Here is a 25063-nt window from a genome sequence, read left to right as displayed (position 1 = left end):
ACTCAGCCATAAAAAAGAACAAAATAATGCCATTTGCAGCAATATGGACGCAACTAGAGATCAACATACTAAGTGAAGTAAGTCAGAAAGAGAAAGACAAATAGCATGTGATATCACTTATATGTGGAATCTAAAATATGGCACAAATGAACCTATCTACAAAACAGAAACAGACTTACAGACATAGAGAACAAACTTGTGGTTGCCAAGGGGGTGGGGATGGGGGAGGGATAGATTGAGAGTTTGGGGTTAGCAGATTCAAATTATTATATACAGAATGGATCAACAACAAGGTCCTACTGTATAGCACAGGGAACTATATTCAATATCCTGTGATAAACCATAATGGAAAAGAATATAAAAAAAGAATGTATGTGTATAACTGAGTCACTTTGCTGTACAGCACAGATGGGCACAGCATTGGAAATCAACTATACTTCAAGTTTAAAAAATAAAATAAAATAAAAAGATTTCTGTGAATTCCTGCAGCCTTGCATTCTCGTTGGCCACCTTTACTCAAATGCCCTGCTCCTCTGGCTTTCTCTGTATCACTCACGTCTCACTCTATTTGTTTTTTCCTTCAAATGCCGAACAGTCTCTTCCCTTGACTTTCTCAAAATATCTGCTTCTTTCTTTCTTTCTTACTTACTTTCTTTCCTTCTAAATTTGTCTGTCTTTTAGTCTTTCAAATTGACCATTTATTATGCACCAGGCAACTCTGATAGGTCCTGGGGATAAAAAGATGAGTAAAACCAGGCATTGAACTCAGAGAAGAGGGACAAAAATCAAATAAAGGGGGCTTCCCTGGTGGCGCAGTGGTTGAGAGTCCGCCTGATGATGCAAGGGACACGGGTTCGTGCCCCAGTCCGGGAAGATCCCACATGCCGCGGAGCAGCTGGGCCCGGGAGCCATGGCCGCTGAGCCTGAGCGTCCGGTGCCTGTGCTCCGCAACGGGAGAGGCCACAGCAGTGAGAGGCCCGCGTACCGCAAAAAAAAAAAAAAAAAAAAGAACAACAAAGGAACAATCCATGAGGCTTGAAAGCATTTCATAACCCGGAGAGTCAGGGAAGACTTCGCTGGGTGAATGACATCCCTAAATTCTGAGGGATGAATAGGAAGAGGCAGAAGAGAATTCAGGCAGAGGGAAGAACATATCCTAAAACGCTACAGCAGGAAGGAGCCAAGGAAACAAAAGAATGCCAAGTAGATGGGATGCAGAAAGGTAGGATAAGTGTAAGGAGAGATGGGGAAGAGATGTAGGAGGACCAGGACATGCAGGCCAGGATAAAACTCTATGTGATCTTTAACCGGATAGCAGAGAGAAGACACTAAAGTATTTTCAGTGTTGGTGGAAAGGAGAGCCTGGTGATGGGATGACAAAGTGTTGAAAGGCATGGTTAGATGTGAATTTCTCTTAGAGAGATATAACTTACCTATAGAAAAAAATGCATATGGACCGATGAAATGTAAATGTAAACACCAGTATAATCAATATCCAAATGAGATATAGAGCAATTCATCTCCCCAGAGACCACTGCTTAAACTCATCAACCTCCTGATCCTTTCCCCACAATTACCACTGTTCTGAAATCCTTCACCATAGACTAGTTTTGCCTGCTCTTATAATTCATATAAGTGGAATATACTCTTTTGTATGAGGCTGCTGTGTAAACAGCAGATTGTAGAAAGACAATGGTGGATGTGAAGAGACCCAGAGAGAGATAAAGACCATTCAATCCACCGTGGATACGGTGGAGACGGAGAAGAAGTGGATGGATTGAGGAAGGAGCTATTTTGGAGGTAAAATCAATGGTGAGGGATTGGCTACAGAGGTTGAGAGAAGGAGGTATCATGGATGGCATTAAAGTGTTGAGAGAAGGAGGTATCAATGTGAGGAGGTATTAATGTGAAGGTTTGGAGTCTTGGAAAGCCCAATAGTGCCAACAACTTGAATTGCACATGACAATGGTGGTTCCTCAAAATATTAAACATAGAATTACCATGTGATCCAGCAATTCCACTTCTGTGTATATACCCAAAAGTATTGAAAGCAGGGACTTGAACAGGTATTTGTGCACCCATGATAGCAACATGATTCACAATAGCTAAAAGGTAGAAACAACCCAAATGTCCATCAGTGGATGAATAGATGAATGAATAAACAAAATGTGGTATATACATACAATGGAATATTAACTATTCTACCTTAAAAAGGAATGAGATTCTGACACAGGCTACAACATGGATGAATCTTTATGAGAGTACGCTAAGTGAACTAAGCCAGACACAAAAGGGCAAATATGTATGATTCCACTTTTATGTAGGTACCTATAATAGTCAAATTCATAGTGATATAAAATGGAATGGCATTATCAGGGATTTGAGAGGAGGGAATGGGGAGTTAGTGTTAACGGATTCAGAGTTTTAGTTTGGGAGGATGAAGAGTTCTGGAGATGGACGGTGGTGATCATCACATAACATCGTGAATGTACTTAATACCACTGAACTGCTTACTTAAAAATGGTGAAGATGGTAAATTTTATGTTATGTATAATTTACCACTATAAAAACATAGGAGGAGAGCATAATTTGACCCTCATTTTCTGTGTTAATTAAAAGATTAAACGTTTAAATTGCACATAGATAGCCTTCTTAAAACTTCTCCAGCCCTCCTTGACTATTAAATGGTGGGTGGGTAGGGACCAGGTACTTTTCCACGAGTCCCTACCCACCCACCCAGAATCATACTCCCAGCCATTCTCTCTGTCCCTGCCATCTCTGCCATGCTCCACACCAGTTTTCTGTCAATTTGCTTATTAAAGTTGGTGGGGTTTTTTGAATTATTTTACAGCAGGTTCTTATTAGTTATCTATTTTATACATATTAGTGTATATATGTCAATCCCAATCTCCCAATTCATCCCACCACCACCACTGCCCCCCCGCTTTCTCCCCTTGGTGTCCATACATTTGTTTGCTACATCTATGTCTCTATTTCTGCCTTGCAAACTGGTTCATCTGCACCATTTTTCCAGATTCCACATGTATGCATTAATATATGATACTTGTTTTTCTCTTTCTGACCTAGTTCACTCTGTATGACATTCTCTAGGTCCGCCCATGACTCTGCAAATGACCCAATTTCATTCCTTTTTACAGCAGAGTAATATTCCATTGTATATATGTATCACAACTTCTTTATCCATTTTTCTGTCGATGAGCATTTAAGTTGCTTCCATGATCTGGCTATTGTAAGTAGTGCTGCAATGAACATTGGGGTGCATGTGTCTTTTTGAATTATGGTGGTTTTTGCTGAGTATATGCCCAGCAGTGGGATTGCTAAGTCATATGGTAGTTCTATTTTTAGTTTTTTAAGGAACCTCCATACTGTTCTCCATAGTGCCTATATCAATTTACATTCCCACCAACAGTGCAAGAGGGTTCCCTTTTCTCCACACCCTCTCCAGCATTTGTTGTTTGTAGATTTTCTGATGATGCCCATTCTAACCAGTGTGAGGTGATACCTCATTGTAGTTTTGATTTGCATTTCTCTAATAATTAGTGATGGTGAGCAGCCTTTCATGTGCTTCTTGGCCATCTGTATGTCTTCTTTGGAGATATGTCTATTTAGGTCTTCTGCCCATTTTCTGATTTGGTTGTTTGTTTTTATAATATTGAGCTGTATGAGCTATTTATATATTTTGGAGATAAATCCTTTGTCCATTGATTTGTTAGCAAATATTTTCTCCCATTCTGAGGGTTGTCTTTTCATCTTGTTTGTAGCTTCCTTTGCTTTGCAAAAGCTTTTAAGTTTCATTAGGTCCCATTTATTTCTTTTTGTTTTTATTTCCTTTACTCTAGGAGGTGGATCAAAACAGATCTTCCTGTGATTTATGTCAAAGAGTGTTCTTCCTATGTTTTCCTCTAAGTGTTTTTATAGTATCTGGCCTTACATTTAGGTCTTTAATCCATTTTGAGTTTATTTTTGTGTATTGTGTTAGGAAGTGTTCTATTCATTCTTTTACATGTAGCTGTCCAGTTTTCCCAGCACCACTTATTGAAGAGGCTGTCTTTTCTCCATTGTATACTCTTGCCTCCCTTATCAAAGATAAGGTGACCATATGTGCGTGGGTTTACCTATGGGCTTTCTATCCTGTTCCACTGACCTATATTTCTGTTTTTGTGCCAGTACTATACTGTCCTGATTACTGTAGCTTTGTAGTATAGTCTGAAGTCAGGGAGCCTGATTCCTCCAGCTCCGTTTTTCTTTCTCAAGATTGCTTTGGCTATTTGGGGTCTTTTGTTTTTCCATACAAATTGTGAAATTTTTTGTTCTAGTTCTGTGAAAAATGCCATTGGTAGCTTGATAGGGATTGCATTGAATCTGTAGATTGCTTTGGGCAGTACAGTCATTTTCACAATGTTGATTCTGCCAATCCAAGAACATGGTATATCTCTCCATCTGTTTCTATCATCCTTCATTTCTTTCATCAGTGTCTTATAGTTTCCTGCAAGTCTTTTGTCTCCTTAGGTAAGTATATTCCTAGGTATTTTATTCTTTTTGTTGAATGGTAAATGGGAGTGTTTCCTTAATTTCTCTTTCAGATTTTTCATCATTAGTGTATAGGAATGCAAGAGATTTCTGTGCGTTAATTTTGTATCCTACTACTTTACCAAATTCATTGATTAGCTCTAGTAGTTTTCTGATAGTGTCTTTAGGATTCTCTATGTATAGTATCATGTCATCGGCAAAGAGTGACAGTTTTACTTCTTCTTTTCCAATTTGTGTTCTTTTTATCTCTTTTTCTTCTCTGATTGCTGTGGCTAGGACTTTCAAAACTATGTTGAATAATAGTGGCAAGAGTGGACATCCTTGTGTTGTTCCTGATGTTAGAGGAAATCCTTTCAGCTTTTCACCATTGAGAACGATGTTTGCTGTGGGTTTGTTGTATATGGCCTTTATCATTTTGAGGTAGGTTACCTCTATGCCCACTTTCTAGAGAGTTTTTATCATCATGGGTGTTGAATTTTGTCAAAAGCTTTTTCTGGATCTATTGAGATGATCATATGGTTTTTATTCTTCAGTTTATTAATATATAATAAACTGTGTATCACATTGATGGATTTGTGTATATTGAAAAATCCTTGCATCCCAGGGATAAACCCCACTTGATCATGGAATATGATCCTTTTAATGTGTTGGATTTTGTTTGCTAGTATTTTGTTCAGGATTTTCGCATCTATACTTATCAGTGATATTGATCTGTAATTTTCTTTTTTTTATAGTATCTCTGTTTGGTTTGGGTATCAGGGTGATGGTGGCCATGTAGAATGAGTTTGGGAGTGTTCCTTCCTCTGCAATTTTTTGGAAGAGTATGAGAAGGATGGGTGTTAGCTCTTCTCTAAATGTTTGATAGAATTCACCTGTGAAGCCATCTGGTCCTGGACTTTTGTTTGCTGGAAGATTTTTAATCACAGTTTCAATTTCATTACTTGTGATTGGTTTATTCATATTTTCTATTTCTTCCTTGTTCAGTCTTGGAAGGTTATACCTTTCCAAGAATTTGTTTCATTTCTCCCAGGTTGTTCATTTTATTGGCATAGAGTTGCTTGTAGTAGTCTCTTAGGATGCTTTGTATTTCTGCGGTGTCCATTGTAACTTCTTTTTGATTTCTAATTTTATTGATTTGAGTCCTCTCCCTCTTTTTCTTGATGAGTCTGGCTAAGGGTTTATCAATTTTGTTTATTTTCTCAAAGAACCAGCTTTTAGTTTTATTAATCTTTGCTATTGTTTTCTTTGTTTCTGTTTCATTTATTTCTGCTCTGATCTTTATGATTTCTTTCCTTCTACTAACTTTGGGATTTGTTTGTTCTTCTTTCTCTGGTTCCTTTAGGTGTAAGGTTAGATTGTTAATTAGAGATTTTTCTTGTTCCTTGAGGTAGGCTTGTATTGCTATAATCATCCCTCTTAGAACTGCTTTTGCTGCATCCCACAGGTTCTGGATCATCATGTTTTCATTGTCATTTGTCTCAAGGTATTTTTTGATTTCCTACTGATTTCATCAGTGATTTCTTGGTTATTTAGTATCATATTGTTTAGCCTCCATGTGTTTGTGTTTTTTGCGTTTTTTCCCTGTAATCTATTTCTAATCTCATAGCGTAGTGGTTGGAAAAGATGCTTGATATGATTTCAATTTTCTTAAATTTACTGAGGCTTGATTTGTGACCCAAGATGTGTTCTATCCTGGAGAATGTTCTGTGTGCACTTGAGAAGAAAGTGTAATCTGCTGTTTTTGGATGGAATGTCCTATAAATATCAATTAAATCTATCTGGTCTATTGTGTCATTTAAAGCTTGCGATTCCTTATTAATTTTCTGTCTGGATAATCTGTCCATTGGTGTAAGTGAGGTGTTAAAGTCCCCCACTATTATTGTGTTACTGTCAATTTCCTCTTTTATAGCTGTTAGCATTTGCCTTATGTATTGAGGTTCTCCTATGTGGGGTGCATAAATATTTACAATTGTTATATCTTCTTCTTGGATCGATCCCTTGATCATTCTGTAGTGTCCTTCCTTACCTCTTGTGACAGTCTTTATTTTAAAGTCTATTTTATCTGATATGAGTATTGCTATTCCAGCTTTCTTGTGATTTCCATTTGCATGGAATATCTTTTTCCATCCCCTCACTTTCAGTCTGTATGTGTCCCTAGGTCTGAAGTGGGTTTCTTGTAGAGAGCATATAGATGGGTCTTGTTTTTGTATCCATTCAGCCAGTCTGTGTCTTTTGGTTGGAGCATTTAATCCATTTACATTTAAGGTAATTATCGATATGTATGTTTCTATTTCCATTTTCTTAATTATTTGGGGGTTTTTTTACTTCTCTTGTGTTTCCCACTTCGAGAAGTTCCTTTAGCATTTGTTGTAGAGCTGGTTTGGTGGTGGTGAATTCTCTTAGCTTTTGCTTGTCTGTAAAGCTTTTGATTTCTCCATCGAATCTGAACGAGATCATTGCCAGGTAGAGTAATCTTGGTTGTAGGTTCTTCCCTTTCATCACTTTAAATATGGCATGCCACTCCTTTCTGGCTTGTGGAGTTTCTGCTGAGAAATCAGCTGTTAACTTTATAGGAGTTCCCTTGTATATTATTTGTCATTTTTCCCTTGTTGCTTTTAATAATTTTTCTTTGTCTTTAATTTTTGTCAGTTTGATTACTATGTGTCTCGGTGTGTTTCTCCTTGGGTTTATCCTGCCTGGGACTCTCTGTGCTTCCTGGACTTGGGTGGCTATTTCCCTTCCTATATTAGGGAAGTTTTCGACTATAATCTCTTCAATATTTTCTCAGGTCCTTTCTGTCTCTCTTCTCCTTCTGGGACCCCTGTAATGCGAATGTTGTTGTGTTTAATGTTGTCCCAGAGGTCTCTTAGGCTGTCTTCATTTCTTTTTGTTCTTTTTTCTTTTTTCTGTTCCACAGCAGTGAATTCCACCATTCTGTCTTCCGGGTCACTTATCCGTTCTTCTGCCTCAGTTATTCTGCTATTGATTCCTTCTAGTGTAGTTTTCATTTCAGTTATTGTATTGTATTTTTCATCTCTGTTTGTTTGTTCTTTAATTCTTCTAGATGTTTGTTCTTTAATTCTTCTAGGTCTTTGTTAAACATTTCTTGCATCTTCTCGATCTTTGCCTCCATTCTTTTTCTGAGGTCCTGGATCATCTTCACTATCATTACTCTGAATTCTTTTTCTGGAAGGTGGCCTATCTCCACTTCATTTAGTTGTTTGTCTGGGGTTTTATCTTGTTCCTTCATCTGGTACATAGTCCTCTGCCTTTTCATCTTGTCTTTCTGTGAATGTGGTTTTTGTTCCACAGGCTGGATTGTAGTTCTTCTTCCTTCTGCTCTCTGCCCTCTGGTGGATGAGGCTATCTAAGAGGCTTGTGCAAGCTTCCTGATGGGAAGGACTGGTGGTGGGTAGAGCTGGGTGTTACTCTGGTGGTCAGGCTCAGTAAAACTTTAATCCACTTGTCTGCTGATGGGTGGGGCTGGGTTCTCTCCCTGTTGATTGTTTGGCCTGAGGCAATCCAGCACTGGAGCCTACAGGCAGACTCCGGGAGGGCTCACGCCAAGGAGTACTTCCCAGAACTTCTGTTGCCAGTGTCCTTGTCCACAGGACAAGGCTGTGGTGAGCCACAGCCACCCCCCAACTTCTGCAGGAGATCCTCCAGCACAAGCAGGTACGTCTGGTTCAGCCTCCTAGGGGGTCACTGCTCCTTCCCCTGGGTCCTGAGGCACACACTAATTTGTGTGTGCCCTCCCAGAGTGGAGTCTCTGTTTCCCCCAGTCCTGTTGAAGTCCTGCAATCAAACCCCACTAGGCTTCAAAGTCTGATTCTCTGGGAATTCCTCCTCCCGTTGCCAGAACCCCTGGTTGGGAAGCCTGATGTGAAGCTCAGAACCTTCATTCCAGTGGGTGGAATTCTGTGGTATAATTGTTCTCCAGTTTGTGAGTCACCCACCCAGCAGTTATGGGATTTGATTTTTTTGGGATTGTGACCCTCCTACCGTCTCATTGTGGCTTCTCCTTTGTCTTTGGAAGTTGGGTATCTTTTTTGGTGAGTTCCAGTGTCTTCCTGTCAATGATTGTTCAGCAGTTAGTTGTGATTACAGTGCTCTTGCAAGAGGGAGTGAGCACATGTCCTTCTACTCCACCATCTTGAACCAATCTCCCCTATTAAAGTTTCTTTAATCTGTTGCCCTGATTTCTAGTTCCACCTTACATTCTATGAGTTTTCCCAGTGACCTTCCAAAAAGTCCTACATCTTTGCTTAAGCTACTTTGTTTTGCTGCTTAGGATTTGGTACTTGGAAGCCAAAGAGAAAGTAACTTTATTTGTTTACAGTAAATGTAACACAAAACAACATGACAACTGAAACCAAACCTTTCACTAATATGAATAAATGTAAATAACCTAAACTCACTTAAAAATCTATATGTATATATAGATTTTAGATCAGTTAACAAAGCCAATGAAACTCTATGCTTTTTTAAGGGACACATACATAAAACCACTTCAGAAAAGTTAAAATAAAGGGTAAAAAAAATTTTAAGGTAAAGATAAAATGAAAGCAGGTGTTATGATCTTTGTGTCAAATAATCTATAATTCAAGATTAAAAGCATTGGGACTTCCCTTGTGGCACAGTGGTTAAGAATCCGTTCGCCAATGCAGGGGACATGGCTTCGAGCTCTGGTCCAGGAAGATCCCACATGCCGGGGAGCAAATATGCCCGTGCGCCACAACTACTGAGACTGTGCTCCAGAGACCACGATTCACAACTACTGAAGCCCGCATGCCTAGAGCCCATGCTGCACAACAAAGAGAAGCCACCGCAGTGAGAAGCCTGCGCACCGCAACAAAGAGTAGCCCCCACTCACCGCAACTAGAGAAAGCCCACGCACAGCAACAAAGAACCAGTGCAGTCAAAAATAAATAAATAAACAAACAAGCCACTGGAATAAAAAAAAATGATTAAAAGCATTAAAAAATACAAAGAAGGATACTTTATAATGCTAAAAGCGATAACGCATAATGAAGTTGTACATAAATTTCTGTGCACAAAATAATATAGCAGAAACTTTAATAAACCACAAACTATAGAAGATAAAAGGAAAACTAGACAAATCCACACTAATAATAAGAGAATTTAAAACACCTTCCTCTGACCTAGACAGATTAATGAGAAAATATCTAGCAAGGATAAAGAAAACCTTAATACATAATCAATGAAGTATATCTTAAGCTATATATCAACCCTGTCCCATGATAATACAGGATATTCCTTCTTTTCAATTACATTTAGATCATTTATAAAAATAGACCATATTTTAAGTCAAAGAAAATCTAAATTAATTCCAAAGATAGAAATATTATTAAGAGCATTCTGACCAGAATAAATAGTGGTTGTGTCATGGTATCTCACTGTGGTTTTGATTCGCATTTCCCTAATAATTAGTGAGTTGAGCATCTTTTCATGTGCTTATTGGCAATTTGTATATGTTATTTGGAGAAATGTCTATTCAGATCCTTTGCCATTTTTAACTGGGTTTTTGTCTTTTTGTTATTGAGTTGTAAGAGATCTGAATACCAGTCCCCCTACAGATATAGGACCTGAAAATATTTTCTTCCATTTTATGGGCTGTCTTTTAACTTTCTTGATAGTATCCTCTGAAACACAAAAATTTTTAATTTTGATAAAGTCCAATATAGCTATTTTTCTTTTGTCACATTTGCTTTTGGTTTCATATCTAAGAAACCATTTCTTAATCCAACATCATGAAGATTTACTCCTGTGTTTTTTCCTAAGAGTTTTACAACTTTGGCTCTTACATTTAAGTCTTTGATTCCTTTCAAGTTAATTTTTGTATATGCTTTGAGGTGGCTGTCCAACTTCATTCTTTGCATGTGGATATACAGTTGTTCCAGCACCATTTGTTGAAAAGACTACATATTCGTTCCCTTATTTGTTTTAGCACTCTTGTCAAATATTAATTGACCATAAATGTGAGGGGCTTCTTTTTTCCTGTATCCTCAATTATATCCCATCGATTTATATGTTCATCCCTATGTTAGTATCACACTGTTTTGATTACTGTACCTTTGGAGTAAGTTTTACAGTTGATAAGTGTGAATTCTCCAATGACTTTTTTGGAGGGGGTGTGCTATTTCAGGTTTTTTGCATATTTGCATTTCTATGTGAGTTTTAAAATCAGCTTGTCAATTCCTACAAAAATAGCAGCTGGGGCTTCCCTGGTGGCACAGTGGTTGAGAGTCCGCCTGCCGATGCAGGGGACACGGGTTCGTGCCCTGGTCCGGGAAGATCCCACATGCCGCGGAGCGGCTGGGCCCGTGAGCCATGGCCGCTGAGCCTGCACGTCCGGGGCCTGTGCTCCACAACGGGAGAGGCCACAACAGTGAGACGCCCGCGTAACGCAAAAAAAAAAAAAAAAAAAAAAAAAAAAAAAATAGCAGCTGGGATTTTGATAAGGACTGTACATTTTACATCTTGTTTTGCTTCATTTAGTTTCAATGATGGGGTTTTTAATCTATGGACACTTTGATCAAAGTGTACTCCACTAAGCAGGAGACACTGTGCTGTTTGCCCTCATGATGCCAGCAGACATCCTAAAAGTCTATGAAGTGCCCTAATAGACAATGAGCCAAGTCAGTCTGTCTTTCCCTGTGTCACCCTGTGAACCCACAGGCCACCACTACTAAGGGACAGGAGGTCTGAAAGTGGAGACAAAATATTCTCTCCTCACCCCCATTTCAAATATTCTTATAAACTAAAAACCCTGTCTGAATATTGCAATTAATGTTCTCAGGTCAGGAGTGGACATAAATCAGCCCTTTCACTAAATCATACCAGTTTGAGTTTGCTACCCATCACACACACACACACACACACACACACACATACACACACACACACACACACACACACACACACACACACACACACTTCCCATTTGCCCTGCAAAGACTTAACACTTCTAGATAAGCTCAATTATGCATAGAAAAGTGTTTTTTCCTTCGTTTGACAATAGTTTTCAAGAGAGGCCTGGCAAAAGCTGAAAACTCAGCTGTGGGGCTTCTTTTGAAAGAAAAATTGGCCTCTGATTGTACATAAGTGATAATGAACAAGGAATACATATTATGTTGGCCAGATTTCATATGCAAATTAGACTAGCTTCTCTTCTTAACTTCTCTTTCTCCAGCAAAAATATGGTAGGGGAGGCCTTAGTCTGATTAAATGTAAATATTCATGTAGACCTCAGCCATCTTTTGGTGAGTTAGGAGCCAGTATATTGAATTACATCAGACAGAAAATCATTCTCGTGATTTCCCTGGTGGCACAGTGGTTAAGAATCTGCCTGCCAATGCAGGGGACACAGGTTCGATCCCTGGTCTGGGAAGATCCCACATGCCGTGGAGCAATTAAGCCTGTGCACCACATCTACTGAGCCTGTGCCCTAGAGCCCATGCGCCTCAACTACTGAGCCCATGTGCTGCAACTACTGAAGCCCATGCACCTAGAGCCCGTGCTCCACAACAAGAGAAGCCACTGCAGTGAGAATCCCGTGCACCACAACAAAGAGTAGCCCCTGCTGGCCACAGCTAGAGAAAGCCCACGCACAGCAACGAAGACCCAATGCAGCCAAATATATATATATATAAAAGAAAATAGAATAAAAAAGTAAATCATTCTCACATCTATGTCCTAAATGTGGACTAACTTTGCATTAAATAAATTTATTTTTTCTTCTTAATGAACTTAAAATGGAGGCTGACACTATAAATAGGTGTGCATAGCTGAAATCCAGGTTTGACAGCATACTAAATGCATTCTTTGTAAATTCATCCTTCAGCGACCAGACCCATGCTTTGAATGTTCTGTACATAGTAATCAGGTAAAAATAGTAACATATTGCTGACCTGGCAGACTCTCATCTCTACAGGTTCACTTGTAGTGCTGGAAAGCAGAGAACCTAAAAGCAGGAAAAAAAAATTAGGTGAAATAAGGTGATTTACACAGATGGTGCTTTGTAGGCTATTGTATGATAAAAATGTTATTTATTTCTATGATAGTGATTATTATTATCATCAGAGTATAAATCAAGAGGCCTTGATTCTACTCTCTGGCTATGTTATATCTTTTTTAGTTTTCTGATACTTTGGGGACCCTTGGCCAGATGCAATAGAAATTAACCCTTTCTTTCATGGGAAGAGTAGGATTTCTATCCCACAAGAATGGGATGAATGGGGCTATCTTCTTTTCTGAGTTGGAGACTACAGGCCTCTAATTTTGGGATTAACCTTCAGAGCCTGATTCCAAGCTCTTAGACTCTCCATCTCTTCAACCCCTCTCCCCTCCCACCCCTACTGCACTCCATCTACCACCTGCCAACACCGTCTGAAAAGCTGAGCCTACACATGAACAACCTTAGCCTTGGAAATACAACCCATCAATGACAGATGTACAGGACCCACAAGGAGAAAGCTGAGGAGGCACAGTCCTTAGGCAGCAAGACACAAATTCTGACTTAAGACCTGTGGTAATCCATCAACAGAGGAATGGAGATTCCTTTAAAAACTACAGATAGAACTGCCATATGACCCAGCAGTCCCACTCCTGGGCATATACCAAGACAAAATCATAATTCAAAAAGACACATGCACCCCAATGTGCATTGCAGCACTATTTACAATAGTCAGGACATGGAAGCAACCTAAATGTCTGTCAGCAGAGGAATGGATAAAGAAGATGTGATACATATATACAGTGGAATATTAGTCATAAAAAGGAATGAAATTGGGTCATTTGTAGAGACGTGGATGGACATAGAGACTGCCATACAGAGTGAAGTAAGTGAGAAAGAGAAAAACAAATAACGTGTATTAAAGCATATATGTGGAATCTGAAAAACTGGTATAGACAATCTTATTTACAAAGCAGAAACAGAGACACAGACGTAGAGAACAAACATATGGAAACAAAGTCAGAAAGGGGGGTGGGATGAATTGGGAGATTGGGATTGACATATATACACCATTGATGCTATGTATAAAATAGATAGCTAATGAGAACCTACTGTATAGCACAGGGAACTCTACTCAGTGCTCTGTGGTGACCTAAATGAGAAGGAAATCCAAAAAAGAGGGGATATATGTATACGTATAGCTGATTCACTTTGCTGTAAAGTATAAACTAAAACAATACTCCAAAAAAAAAAGAAATTCTGACTTACGACCTGTGGCAGTCCATCAACAGAGGAATGGATAAAGAAGACGTGGAACAGAGGTGCAAGGCCTTCACATGCAGCACCATGTGAGCAAGTTAAACTGTACCAAGCACAAAGGAAAGAAAGGGGAGACCTTCGAGGTGGTGGAGGAGTAAGATGTGGAGATCACCTTACACAAATACATCAAAAATACAACTACATGTGGAACAACTCCTACAGAACACCTACTGAACGCTGGCAGAAGACTTTAGACTTCCCAAAAGGCAAGAAACTCCCCACTTACCTGGGTAGGGCAAAAGAAAAAAGGAAAAACAGAGACAAAAGAATAGGGACGGGACCTGCACCTCTGGAAGGGAGCTGCGAAGGAGGAAAAGTTTCCACACACTAGGGAGCCCCTTCATTGGCAGAGATGGGGGTGGGCAGGGGGGAAGCTTCGGAGCCATGGAGGAGAGCACAGCAACAGGGCTGTAAAGGGCAAAGCTGAGAGATTCCCGCACAGAGGATCAGGGCCGACCAGCACTCACTGGCCTGAGAGGCTTGTCTGCTCACCTGCTGGGGCGGGTGGGGGCTGGGAGCTGAGGCTCGGGCTTCGGAGATAAAATCCCAGGAAGAGGACTGGTGTTGGCTGCGTGAACACAGCCTGAAGGGGGCTAGTGCGGCATAGCTAGCCGGGAGTCCTGGAAAAAGTCTGGACCTACCAGAGAGGCAAAAGACCACTGTTTCAGGGTGCACAAAGAGAGGGGAGTCCTTCCCCATCTGCCCACAGAAGGCAGAGCACCGCCTAAATGAACTTCAGAGATGGGCGCAAGCCACGGCTATCAGTTCAGACATCAGAGACAGGCGTGAAATGCTAACGCTGCTGCTGCAGCCACCAAGAATCCTGTGTGTGAGCACAGGTCACTATCCACACTCCCTGCCCGGAGCCTGTGCAGCACGCCACCGCCAGGGTCCCGTGATCCAGGGACAACTTCCCCAGGAGAACACACTGTACGCCTCAGGCTGTTGCAACGTCACGCAGGCTCGCCCCGCATTCCAATTATAACTACTGTACCCCTTCCACCCCCCAGCCTGGTTAAGCAAGAGCCCCCTAATCAGCTGCTGCTTTAACCCCATCCTGTCTGGGTGGGAACAGATGCCTCTATATGCAGAGGTGGGGCCAAAACCAAAGCTGAACCCCAGGAGTTGTGCGAACAAAGAAGAGAAAGGGAAATTTCACTGTGCAGCCTCAGGAGCAGCAGATTAAATCCCCACAATCAACTTGATGTACCCTGCAGCTCCAGAATACCTGAATAGAAAATGAATCATCCCAAAATTGAGAAGTAGACACATGTTAATCAAACTATCAAAATTAAATACAAAGAAAAAATATTAAGAGCAGCAAGGGAAAAGCAACAAATAACATACAAGGGAAACCCCATAAGGTTAACAGCTGATCTTTCAGCAGAACTCTGAAAGCCAGAAGGGAGTGGCAGGACATATTTAAAGTGATGAAAGGGAAGAACCTACAACAAAGAGTACTCTACCCGACAAGGATCTCATTCAGGTTTGACAGAGACATTAAAAGCTTTACAGACAAGAAGAACCTAAGAGAATTCAGCACCACCAAACCAGCTTCACAAAAAATGCTAAAGGAACTTCTCTAGGCAGGAAATACAAGAGGAGGAAAAGACTTACAAAAACAAACCCAAAACAATTAAGAAAATGGTAATAAGAACATACATATCGATAATTACCTTAAATGTAACTGGATTAAATGCTCCAACTAAAAGACATAGACTGGCTGAATGGATACAAAAACAAGACCCATACATATGCTGTCTACAAGAAACCCATTTCAGACCTAGGGACACATATGGACTGAAAGTGAGGGGATGGAAAAAGATATTCCATACAAATGGAAATCACAAGAAAGCTGGAGTAGCAAGACTCATATCAGACAAAATAGACTGTAAAATAAAGACTATTTCAAGAGACAAAGAAGGACACTACATAATGATCAAGGGATCAATCCAAGAAGAAGATATAACAATTGCAAATATTTATGCCCCCAACATAGGAGCACCTGAATACATAAGGTAAATGCTAACAGCCATAAAAGGGGAAATCAACAGTAACACAATAATAGTAGGGGACTTCAACACCCCACTTTCACCAATGGACAGATCATCCAAAATGAAAATAAATAAGGAAACACAAGCTTTAAATGACACAACAGACCAGATAGACTTAATTGATGTTTATAGGATGTTCCATCCAAAATAACAGAATACACTTTCTTCTCAAGTACGAATGGAACAGTCTCCAGGATAGATCATATCTTGGGCCACAAATCAAGCATCAGTACATTTAAGAAAATTGACATTGTATGAAGTATTTTTTCCAACCACAACACTATGAGACTAGATATCAATTACAGGAAAAAAAACTTTTAAAAATACAATAAACAATATGCTAAACAATACGCTAATAAATGACCAAGAGATCACTGAAGAAATCAAAGAGGAAATAAAAAAATACCTAAAAATAAACGACAATGAAAACACAATGACCCAAAACCTATGGGATGCAGCAAAAGCAGTTCTAAGAGGGAAGTTCATAGCAATACAATCCTACCTCAAGAAACAAGAATAATCTCAAATAACCAAACTAACCTTACACCTAAAGCAATTACAGAAAGAAAAAAAACCCCAAAGTTAGCAGAAAGAAAGAAATCATGAAGATCAGTTCAGAAATAAATGAAAGAGAAATGATGGAAACAATAGCAAAGGTCAATAAAACTAAAAGGTGGTTCTTTGAGAAGATGAACAAAATTGATAAACCATTACCCAGATTCATCAAGAAAAAAAGGGAGAAGACTAAAATCAACAGAATTAGAAATGAAAAAAGAGAAGTAACAACTGACACTGCAGAAATACAAAGGATCATGAGAGAATACTACAAGAAACTATATGCCAATAAAATGGACAACCTGGAAGAAATGGACAATTTCTTAGAAAAGCACAACCTTCCAAGACTGAACCAGGAAGAAATGGAAAATATAAATAGACCAATCAAAAGCACTGAAATTGAAACTGTGATTAAAAATCCTCCAAAATACAAAAGCCCAGGACCAGATGGCTTTACAGGTGAAATCTATCAAATATTTAGAGAAGAGCTAACACCTATCCTTCTCAAACTATTCCAAAATATAGCAGAGGGAGGAATACTCCCAAACTCATTCTATGAAGCCACCAACACCCTGACACCAAAACCAGACAAAGATGTCATAAAACAAAAGAAAACAAGAGACCAATATCACTGATGAACATTGATGCAAAATTCTCAACAAAATACTAGTAAACAGAATCCAGCAGCACATTAAAAGGACCATACACTATGATCAAGTGGGGTTTATTCCAGGAATGCAAGGATTCTTCAATATATGCAAAACAATCAATGTGATGAACCATATTAACAAATTGAAGGAGAAAAAACATATGATCATCTCAATAGATGCAGAGAAAGCTTTTGACAAAATTCAACACCCATTTATGATAAAAACCCTGCAGAAAGTAGGCATAGAGGGAACTTTCCTCAACATAATAAAGGCCATATATGACAAACCCACAGCCAACATCCTCCTCAATGGTGAAAAACTGAAAGCATTTCCACTAAGATCAGGAACAAGACAAGGTTGCCCACTCTCACCACTCTTATTCAACATAGTTTTGGAAGTTTTAGCCACAGCAATCAGAGAAGAAAAGGAAATAAAAGGAATCCAAGTCGGAAAAGAAGAAGTAAAGCTGTCACTGTTTGCAGATGACATGATACTATACATAGAGAATCCTAAAGATGCTACCAGAAAACTACTAGAGCTAATCAATGAATTTGGTAAAGTAGCAGGATACAAAATTAATGCACAGAAATCTCTGCATTCCTATACACTAATTATGAAAAATCTGAAAGGAAATCAAGAAAACACTCCCATTTACCATTCAACAAAAAGAATAAAATATCTAGGAATAAGCCTACCTAGGGAGACAAAAGACCTGTATGCAGAAAATTATAAGACACTGATGAAAGAAATTAAAGATGATACAAATAGATGGAGAGATATACCATGTTCTTGGATTGGCAGAATCAACATTGTGAAAATGACTCTACTACCCAAAGCAATCTACAGATTCAATGCAATCCCTATCAAACTACCACTGGTATTTTTCACAGAACTAAAATAAAAAATTTCACAATTTGTATGGAAACACAAAAGACTCCGAATAGCCAAAGTAATCTTGAGAATGAAAAACGGAGCTGGAGGAATCAGGCTCCCTGACTTCAGACTATACTACAAAGCTACAGTAATCAAGACAGTATGGTACTGGCACAAAAACAGAAAGATCGATCAATGGAACAGGATAGAAAGCCCAGAGATAAACCCACACACGTATGGTCACCTTATCTTTGATAAAGGAGGCAGGAATGAACAGTGGAGAAAAGACAGCCTCTTCAATAAGTGGTGCTGGGAAAACTGGACAGGTACATGTAAAAATATGACATTAGATCACTCCCTAACACAATACACAAAAATAAACTCAAAATGGATTAAAGACCTAAATGTAAGGCCAGACACCATCAAACTCTTAGAGGAAAACATAGGCAGAACACTCTATGACATAAATGACAGCAAGATCCTTTTTGACCCACCTCCTAGAGAAATGGAAATGAAAACAAAAATAAACAAATGGGACCTAATGAAACTTCAAAGCTTTTGCACAGCAAGGGAAACCATAAACAAGACGAAAAGACAACCCTCAGAATGGGAGAAAGTATTTGCAAATGAAGCAACTGACAAAGGATTAATCTCCAAAATTTATAAGCAGCTCATGTAGCTCAATAGCAAAAAAACAAAAACCCAATCCAAAAATGGGCAGAAGACCTAAATAGACATTTCTCCAAAGAAGATATACAGACTGCCAACAAACACATGAAAGAGTGCTCAACTTCATTAATCATTAGAGAAATGCAAATCAAAACTACAATGAGATATCATCTCACACCAGTCAGAATGGCCATCATCAAAAAATCTAGAAACAATAAATGCTGGAGAGGATGTGGAGAAAAGGGAACCCTCTTGCACTGTTGGTGGGAATGTAAATTGATACAGCCACTGTGGAGAACAGTATGGAGGTTCCTTAAAAAACTAAAAATAGAACTACCATAAAACCCAGCAATCCCACTACTGGGCAGATACCCTGAGAAAACCATAATTCGAAAGGAGTCATGTACCAAAATGTTCATTGCAGCTCTATTTACAGTGGCCTGGAGATGGAAATAACCTAAGTGTCCATCATCGGAAGAATGGATAAAGAAGATGTGGCACATATATACAATGGAATATTACTCAGCCATAAAAAGAAACGAAATTGAGCTATTTGTAATGAGGTGGATAGACCTAGAGCCTGTCATACAGAGTGAAGTAAGTCAGAAAGAGAAAGAAAAATACCGTATGCTAACACATATATATGGAATTTAAGAAAAAAAAAAGTCATGAAGAACCTAGGGGTAAGACAGGAATAAAGACACAGATCTACTAGAGAATGGAGTTGAGGATATGGGGAGGGGGAAGGGTGAGCTGTGACAAAGCGAGAGAGAGGCATGGACATATATACACTACCAAACGTAAGGTAGATAGCTAGTGGGAAGCAGCCACGTAGCACAGGGAGATCAGCTCTGTGCTTTGTGACCGCCTGGTGGGGTGGGATAAGGAGGGTGGGAGGGAGGGAGACGCAAGAGGGAAGAGATATGGGAATATGTATATGTATAACTGATTCACTTTGTTATAAAGCAGAAACTAACACACCATTGTAAAGCAATTATACTCCAATAAAGATGTTAAAAAAAAAAAAAAGACAGACTCTGCCCTCCTGGAGTTCTATTACGGATGCCCGACTTAAACCATCACAAAGACAAACATGCACTTACATACAGTCATGAATGTCATGAATGATAAGTACATGTCATCTGAGTTGAACGGCGTGTAGGACAAGGGGACATCAGGGAAGGCTGCTCTGAGTAAGTGACACTTAAGCTCAGACTTAAAGGCTGCATAGGGGTGGCCAGGCGAAGGGGAGGGAAACTCCAAGCAGATGGCCTAGCATGTGCAAGGGCCCCGCGGCAGAGAAGAGCTTGGCTTTCTCCACGTGCTGGAGAACATGTCTGGGGCCTGGTGGGAGGGAACCTGCTGGGAAGTGAGGCTGGAGAAGGATGGAGGGTCAAACCAGGCAGCCTAAGAAAGACTACGGATCCCATCCTGAGTGCCTTGGAGATCAGTGAAGGGTTAAAGCAAGGGAGGAACGGGATCCAGCTGGAATTTGGGGAGCTACTGTGTGGAGACAAGACACCTGGAGCAGCTCTAGTCATTGTGTTACCTGGGCCCAGCTTGATGTGGGGCTTCAGGGAAGACCAGCCTCCTAGGGGAGCTCTGGTGGGGACAACACACAAAAGAAATGTCAACATCTATAAGACAGGTCTAAATAAAAAGGTTCAGAAGAGGTGAGAAGGGGGAGATGGCATTTTGAGGCAGGCCTTGGAATATGGGTGATGTTGGACCTGAGGGTAGGTGTGGAGAGGGTGCCCAGGCAGAGGGGCCAGAGAGACCAAAGGCAAAGCAGACCAGGTAGTTGTCCTTGGTGTCCATCCGGGCAGGAGGGGGCCTGAGAGGGCACAGCTCCTCTGCTCCTTTTGCCACCACATTCAGCCTCGTGACTGCCAGTGCAGGTCATGGTGATGGTTCAAGTGTCTGGAGTGGCTGCTCTGATCCCAAGGGGCCAACATGGTCACTCAAGCCTGGGTGGGAGATCAAAGATGCCTGGGAGTCAGCAGGAAGCCACCTGAGGTCGTAGCTGGACGTCTGTTGGATGGGCTGGATGGTGGGTTTATTACTTCTAGTCAAACTCGCGGGCTTCCCTGGTGGCGCAGTGGTTGAGAGTCCACCTGCCGATGCAGGGGACACGGGTTCGTGCCCTGGTCCGGGGGGATCCCACATGCCGCGGAGCGGCTGGGCCCATGAGCCATGGCCGCTGAGCCAGCATGTCCGGAGCCTGTGCTCCGCAACGAGAGAGGCCACGACAGTGAGAGGCCCACATAACGCAAAAAAAAAAAAAAAAAAAAAAACTCGCCCTTGCTCCATTCAAGCCCCACACAAACAAATGAATAACCACCTAAAACTACTTTTCAGTTTGGGAATTTCAGCAAACCTGCATGTGTGTGCGTGTGCATGCACACATGTGCACATTTGTGTCAATATGAACATGCACCTGCAAGTGTCCATGAATGTGCCCCATGTCAACATGCATGTAATTAACAGCTCAAGTTCACAGAGCGCTCACCACCACTCTAGGTTCTCGCTTGAATCACCTTATTTAATCCGCACCGTGGCCCTGGGCAGTAGACAATATTGTCATTCACACTTCACAGACTGGGAAACTCAGGTGGGATGTTAGCCAGATACCTCTCTGTGTGCAGAATGCTTTCTTGCTCCCAGAATCCTAAATCATACATCGACTCCTAGAAGGAGAGAGCTTTTCATCTTTCATCAAGGTCACGCACAGAGACAACAACCCATGCTTCTTTCCTGTAAAGCCCTTCAAAAAACTCGAAAAAATTGGACCTGAAATAAAACTCTAACATTTTTCATGTAGTCTATTAGTAGGTGTCTGCTAGAATATTAGGAAAAGGCATGCAGTTCACCCAGGAAAAAGAAAAATAACATGGTAGAATGCAGCAGAAAATGGCATGTTTCACGATTTCTCTGCTCTCTAATAAAACAAGTCATGGGGGCTTCCCTGGTGGCGCAGTCGTTGAGAGTCCGCCTGCCGATGCAGGGGACACGGGTTCGTGCCCCGATCCTGGAAGATCCCACATGCCGCGGAGCGGCTGGGCCCATGAGCCATGGCCGCTGAGCCTGCGCGTCCGGAGCCTGTGCTCCACAACGGGAGAGGCCGCAACAGTGAGAGGCCCGCATACCGAAAAAAAAAAAAAAAAATTGTAGGTAAAAGGCAAAGCATTCAAGCCATCTTGGCTTTCCCATCTATTAAATCATTTCAGCCTCAGTCCAGCCTTTGACTATCCAAACTGACTTGTAAAATGACCCCGTTAATTAGTGTGGAGGAATGTAGAGCATGTCCGTGAAGTTGCTGGCCTTCCCTTTATGATGACTCCAAAGAAAACCGTGCAGATCTTTGTGAATCCACCCTGCTGCCTTGCCCTTTGCTCATTCTTTCCTAAGGAGAATCCACAGCACCCTTAGAGCCATGCCTGGCACAGGTAAGCACCATAAAAGCATGAACTACAAGCAGGATGCTGATGGTCCCCACCACTGGCTGATTTCCTCCCCTGTTCGTGCATCCTCTCAGCCCACAAAAGAAACAGCGTCCTACAACCCCTGCCCGCCCTGGAGTTTATCTTAGAAGTCAACTGAGCACCTCACTTTTCACCACACCACCCCATCTCTCCACTTCCACCACCCTGACCTTTCTTGAGTCCTTCAAATTCGCTCTTCTCCCTCCGACAATAAGACCTCGCACACCGTTCCCCAGCCTGGGACACCCTTCGTCCCTCTCCTCCCATTTGACTCTTGCTCAGCCCTCAGACTGCTCCTTAGGTGTGGTCTCCCCAGGAAGCCTTCTCTGAGCTCCCCGAGAGTCAAACCGCCCTGCAGTGGACCTTCACCACCGCTTCATGTCCTGCTCCCTCAGGGCGCTGTGGGGTGAACGTTCAACTTGTCTGATGGATGGTGTGTCCCCCTAGTGCATCTCCCCAGGTGGACTGGAATTCAAACGAGGCACGACCACAGCGCCCCAGAGCTGAGCACCTGCTCTGCAGCATAGTAGACACTCAGCAATACTAGCTGCATGACTTTACACAAAGGGGGTTGAAATAACAGCGTGAAAGGGAAGGGGCTAGAAAAGCGACAGCAAGAATGAGAACAGATGCTCTCCTTGGCTCTCCTTCATCCACCCTCTGGGCCTCTCCATCCCTATCCTGGTCCTTCCGCAGCCACGAGACACAGGCCCATGCCGGTCCCTTCAGAGCCCATCTGGCTGCAGTGCAATCACTCTCCCCAGAGCTCTTAGGATGCACCTGGTACATCTCAGTGAAGAAGTGGCTCCAAGTAATACCCAGTCCCTGTGTCCAACCCTCCTTTCCTCTCCCTGCCCTGAGGGGAGCTCACCACATTCCAATGCCATCTGCTTGGGCACAGAAGGTCAGGCTTCCCCTGGCAGGAAGGGCCCTGTTGGCAACAACGGTCCCTGGGCCACCATGGAACCGGCAACCAGAGTAGGTGGGCAAAAGGTGGACACAATGGTCTGGGGTCAGGGACACAGTCCCAGCTGCTGAGTCCCATGGAGGACATGGGAGGTGAGCCAAAGGTCTCCACGGAAGGCAGGATGGTGGAACGGGCCGGCTCTGGGGGAAAACTGTCACAAGCCATGAGGGATGGCGTCCTGCTGGCACTGGGTGTACCCTGAATCCAGAGGGTGAAAGTAAAGAAAGAATGCAGTCAGGAAAAGGTGAGGAGTCTGGCTCAACACCCCTAAAGGCCAGACTGGCTGGAGAAAAGGGGTGTTGGGACTTTGTTAACATCCATTAGTAGAGCCCTGGGTGGGGTGCTGGATGGTAAGCCATGGTTCAAAGGGCCACAAGGGAAGGTGAGGTAGAGAAGTCTACTCCTCCCAGGTCCTGGGGGTGGTCTGTGGCACACCTGGAGAGACCCCAAGGGGCGGTCAAGGCACGGTGCAGACAGTGTGAGCAGCAAGATCGGGGGCACGTGCCTTTATTAGGGTTCAGGGTGGAGTGTTTCTGGGGTTCCCAGGCTAAGGCAGGAGAGCAGGGCTTTGGCAAGCTCCGTGGGGTTCTGATCTAAGGGACACAGAAGGGGAAGGAGCTGGGAGGAACAAGAGACTGTTCATCACCAAGCCCTTTGGGGAAGTCATGTCAGGAACTGACACTCACGTGTGACTGTGGGCTGTTACCTGGGGCGTGCTCTCAAGGGAGGGGCTCTTGTCAGCTCACGGCCCCTGCAGGAGGCTCAGCCCACAACATGGATGCCAAGGCAACAGTGTTAAGCAGTTGTTTAACTAAACTCTCCACAAGGGGCTAATGTGTGTCCTCATGCACCAGCTGGAGTCAGGATCCAGTCTACACCAGCACAAGAGAAGGCAGGAAACATCATCCAGACCAGGAGAGAGGCCACCAACAGCAAATCCACAGTACTGCTCAACTGCGACAAGGCCCTTGGTGCTAAGATGAAGGCCACCTGCCATCTCTGAAACAGGCTTGCTGTGTGGTACTCCCTCAGGAATGTTAGTAGAAAGAGCAAGGCTTGTAAGTGGGGAGATGTGGGTATGAATTCCAGCTCATCCCCTACCAGCTGTGTGACCTCAGGTAAGTCACTTAACTTCTCTGAGCCTCCTCATCTATATGGGATTTGTAAACACTGCCTCACAGGATTAAGGAAAAGATTTAGGTAAAGTGCTTACTGTGTGCCAAGCTGTGAGCAAGGCTCTGTAGATGAAATTGTGAGCAAAGCCAGGCATGGCTCCTGCTCTTATAGGACTCGGGGCCTAATGGGAAAGATGGACATGAAGCAAGTTATCTCACAAATAAATGTTTCATCACAAATTGCAGTAAACGCTAGAAATAAAATGTATCAGAAAGCTCAACATCTCTAATAATTAGGGAAATGCAAATCAAAACTACAATGTGATACCCTCTCACACCCATGCAGATGGCTAGTATCAAAAAAACCAGAAAGAAACAAGTGTTGACCAGGATGTGGAATAATTGCAACTTTTGTCCACTGTTGGTAAGAATGTAGAAATGGTACAGTTGCAATGGAAAAACAGTATGGGGGTTCCTCAAAATATTAAACACAGAATTACCATATGACCCAGCATTTCCATGCCGGGGTATACACCCAAAAGAAATGAAAGCAGGATCTTAAATAGATATTTGTACACCCAAGTTCATAGCAGCATTATTCACAAGAGTCAAAAGGTGGAATCAACCCAAGTGTCCATCAATAGATAAATGGATAAACAATATGGTATATATACAAGGGAATATTATTCAGCCTTAAAAAGGAAAGAAATTCTGACACCTGCTACAACATGGAAACACCTCGAAAACAGTACATTAAGTGAAATGTCAGTCACAAAAGGACAAATACTGCATGATTCCACTTACATGAGGGCCCTAGAGGAGTCAAATTCATAGAGACAGAAAGTAGAAGGG

At 41.8% G+C, this 25063-nt stretch overlaps 1 protein-coding gene across 1 annotated transcript in view; it reads right to left on the bottom strand.

The window, feature by feature from the left end:
- Window positions 1-25063, bottom strand: part of MTHFS (methenyltetrahydrofolate synthetase) — a 254605-nt gene that overhangs the window by 144435 nt on the left and 85107 nt on the right. The window contains exon 3 of the mRNA XM_082647170.1: window positions 12483-12535. Within this exon, the coding sequence (XP_082503296.1) occupies window positions 12483-12535 (53 nt within the window). The remainder of the gene's footprint in view (window positions 1-12482; window positions 12536-25063) is intronic.

This window comes from Grampus griseus (genome assembly GCF_964374135.1).
Source record: "Grampus griseus genome assembly, chromosome: 2".
Classification (NCBI taxonomy): Eukaryota; Metazoa; Chordata; class Mammalia; order Artiodactyla; family Delphinidae; genus Grampus; species Grampus griseus.
Note: the sequence above shows the minus strand (reverse complement) of the source record. Positions and strands in the feature narration are given on the sequence as shown.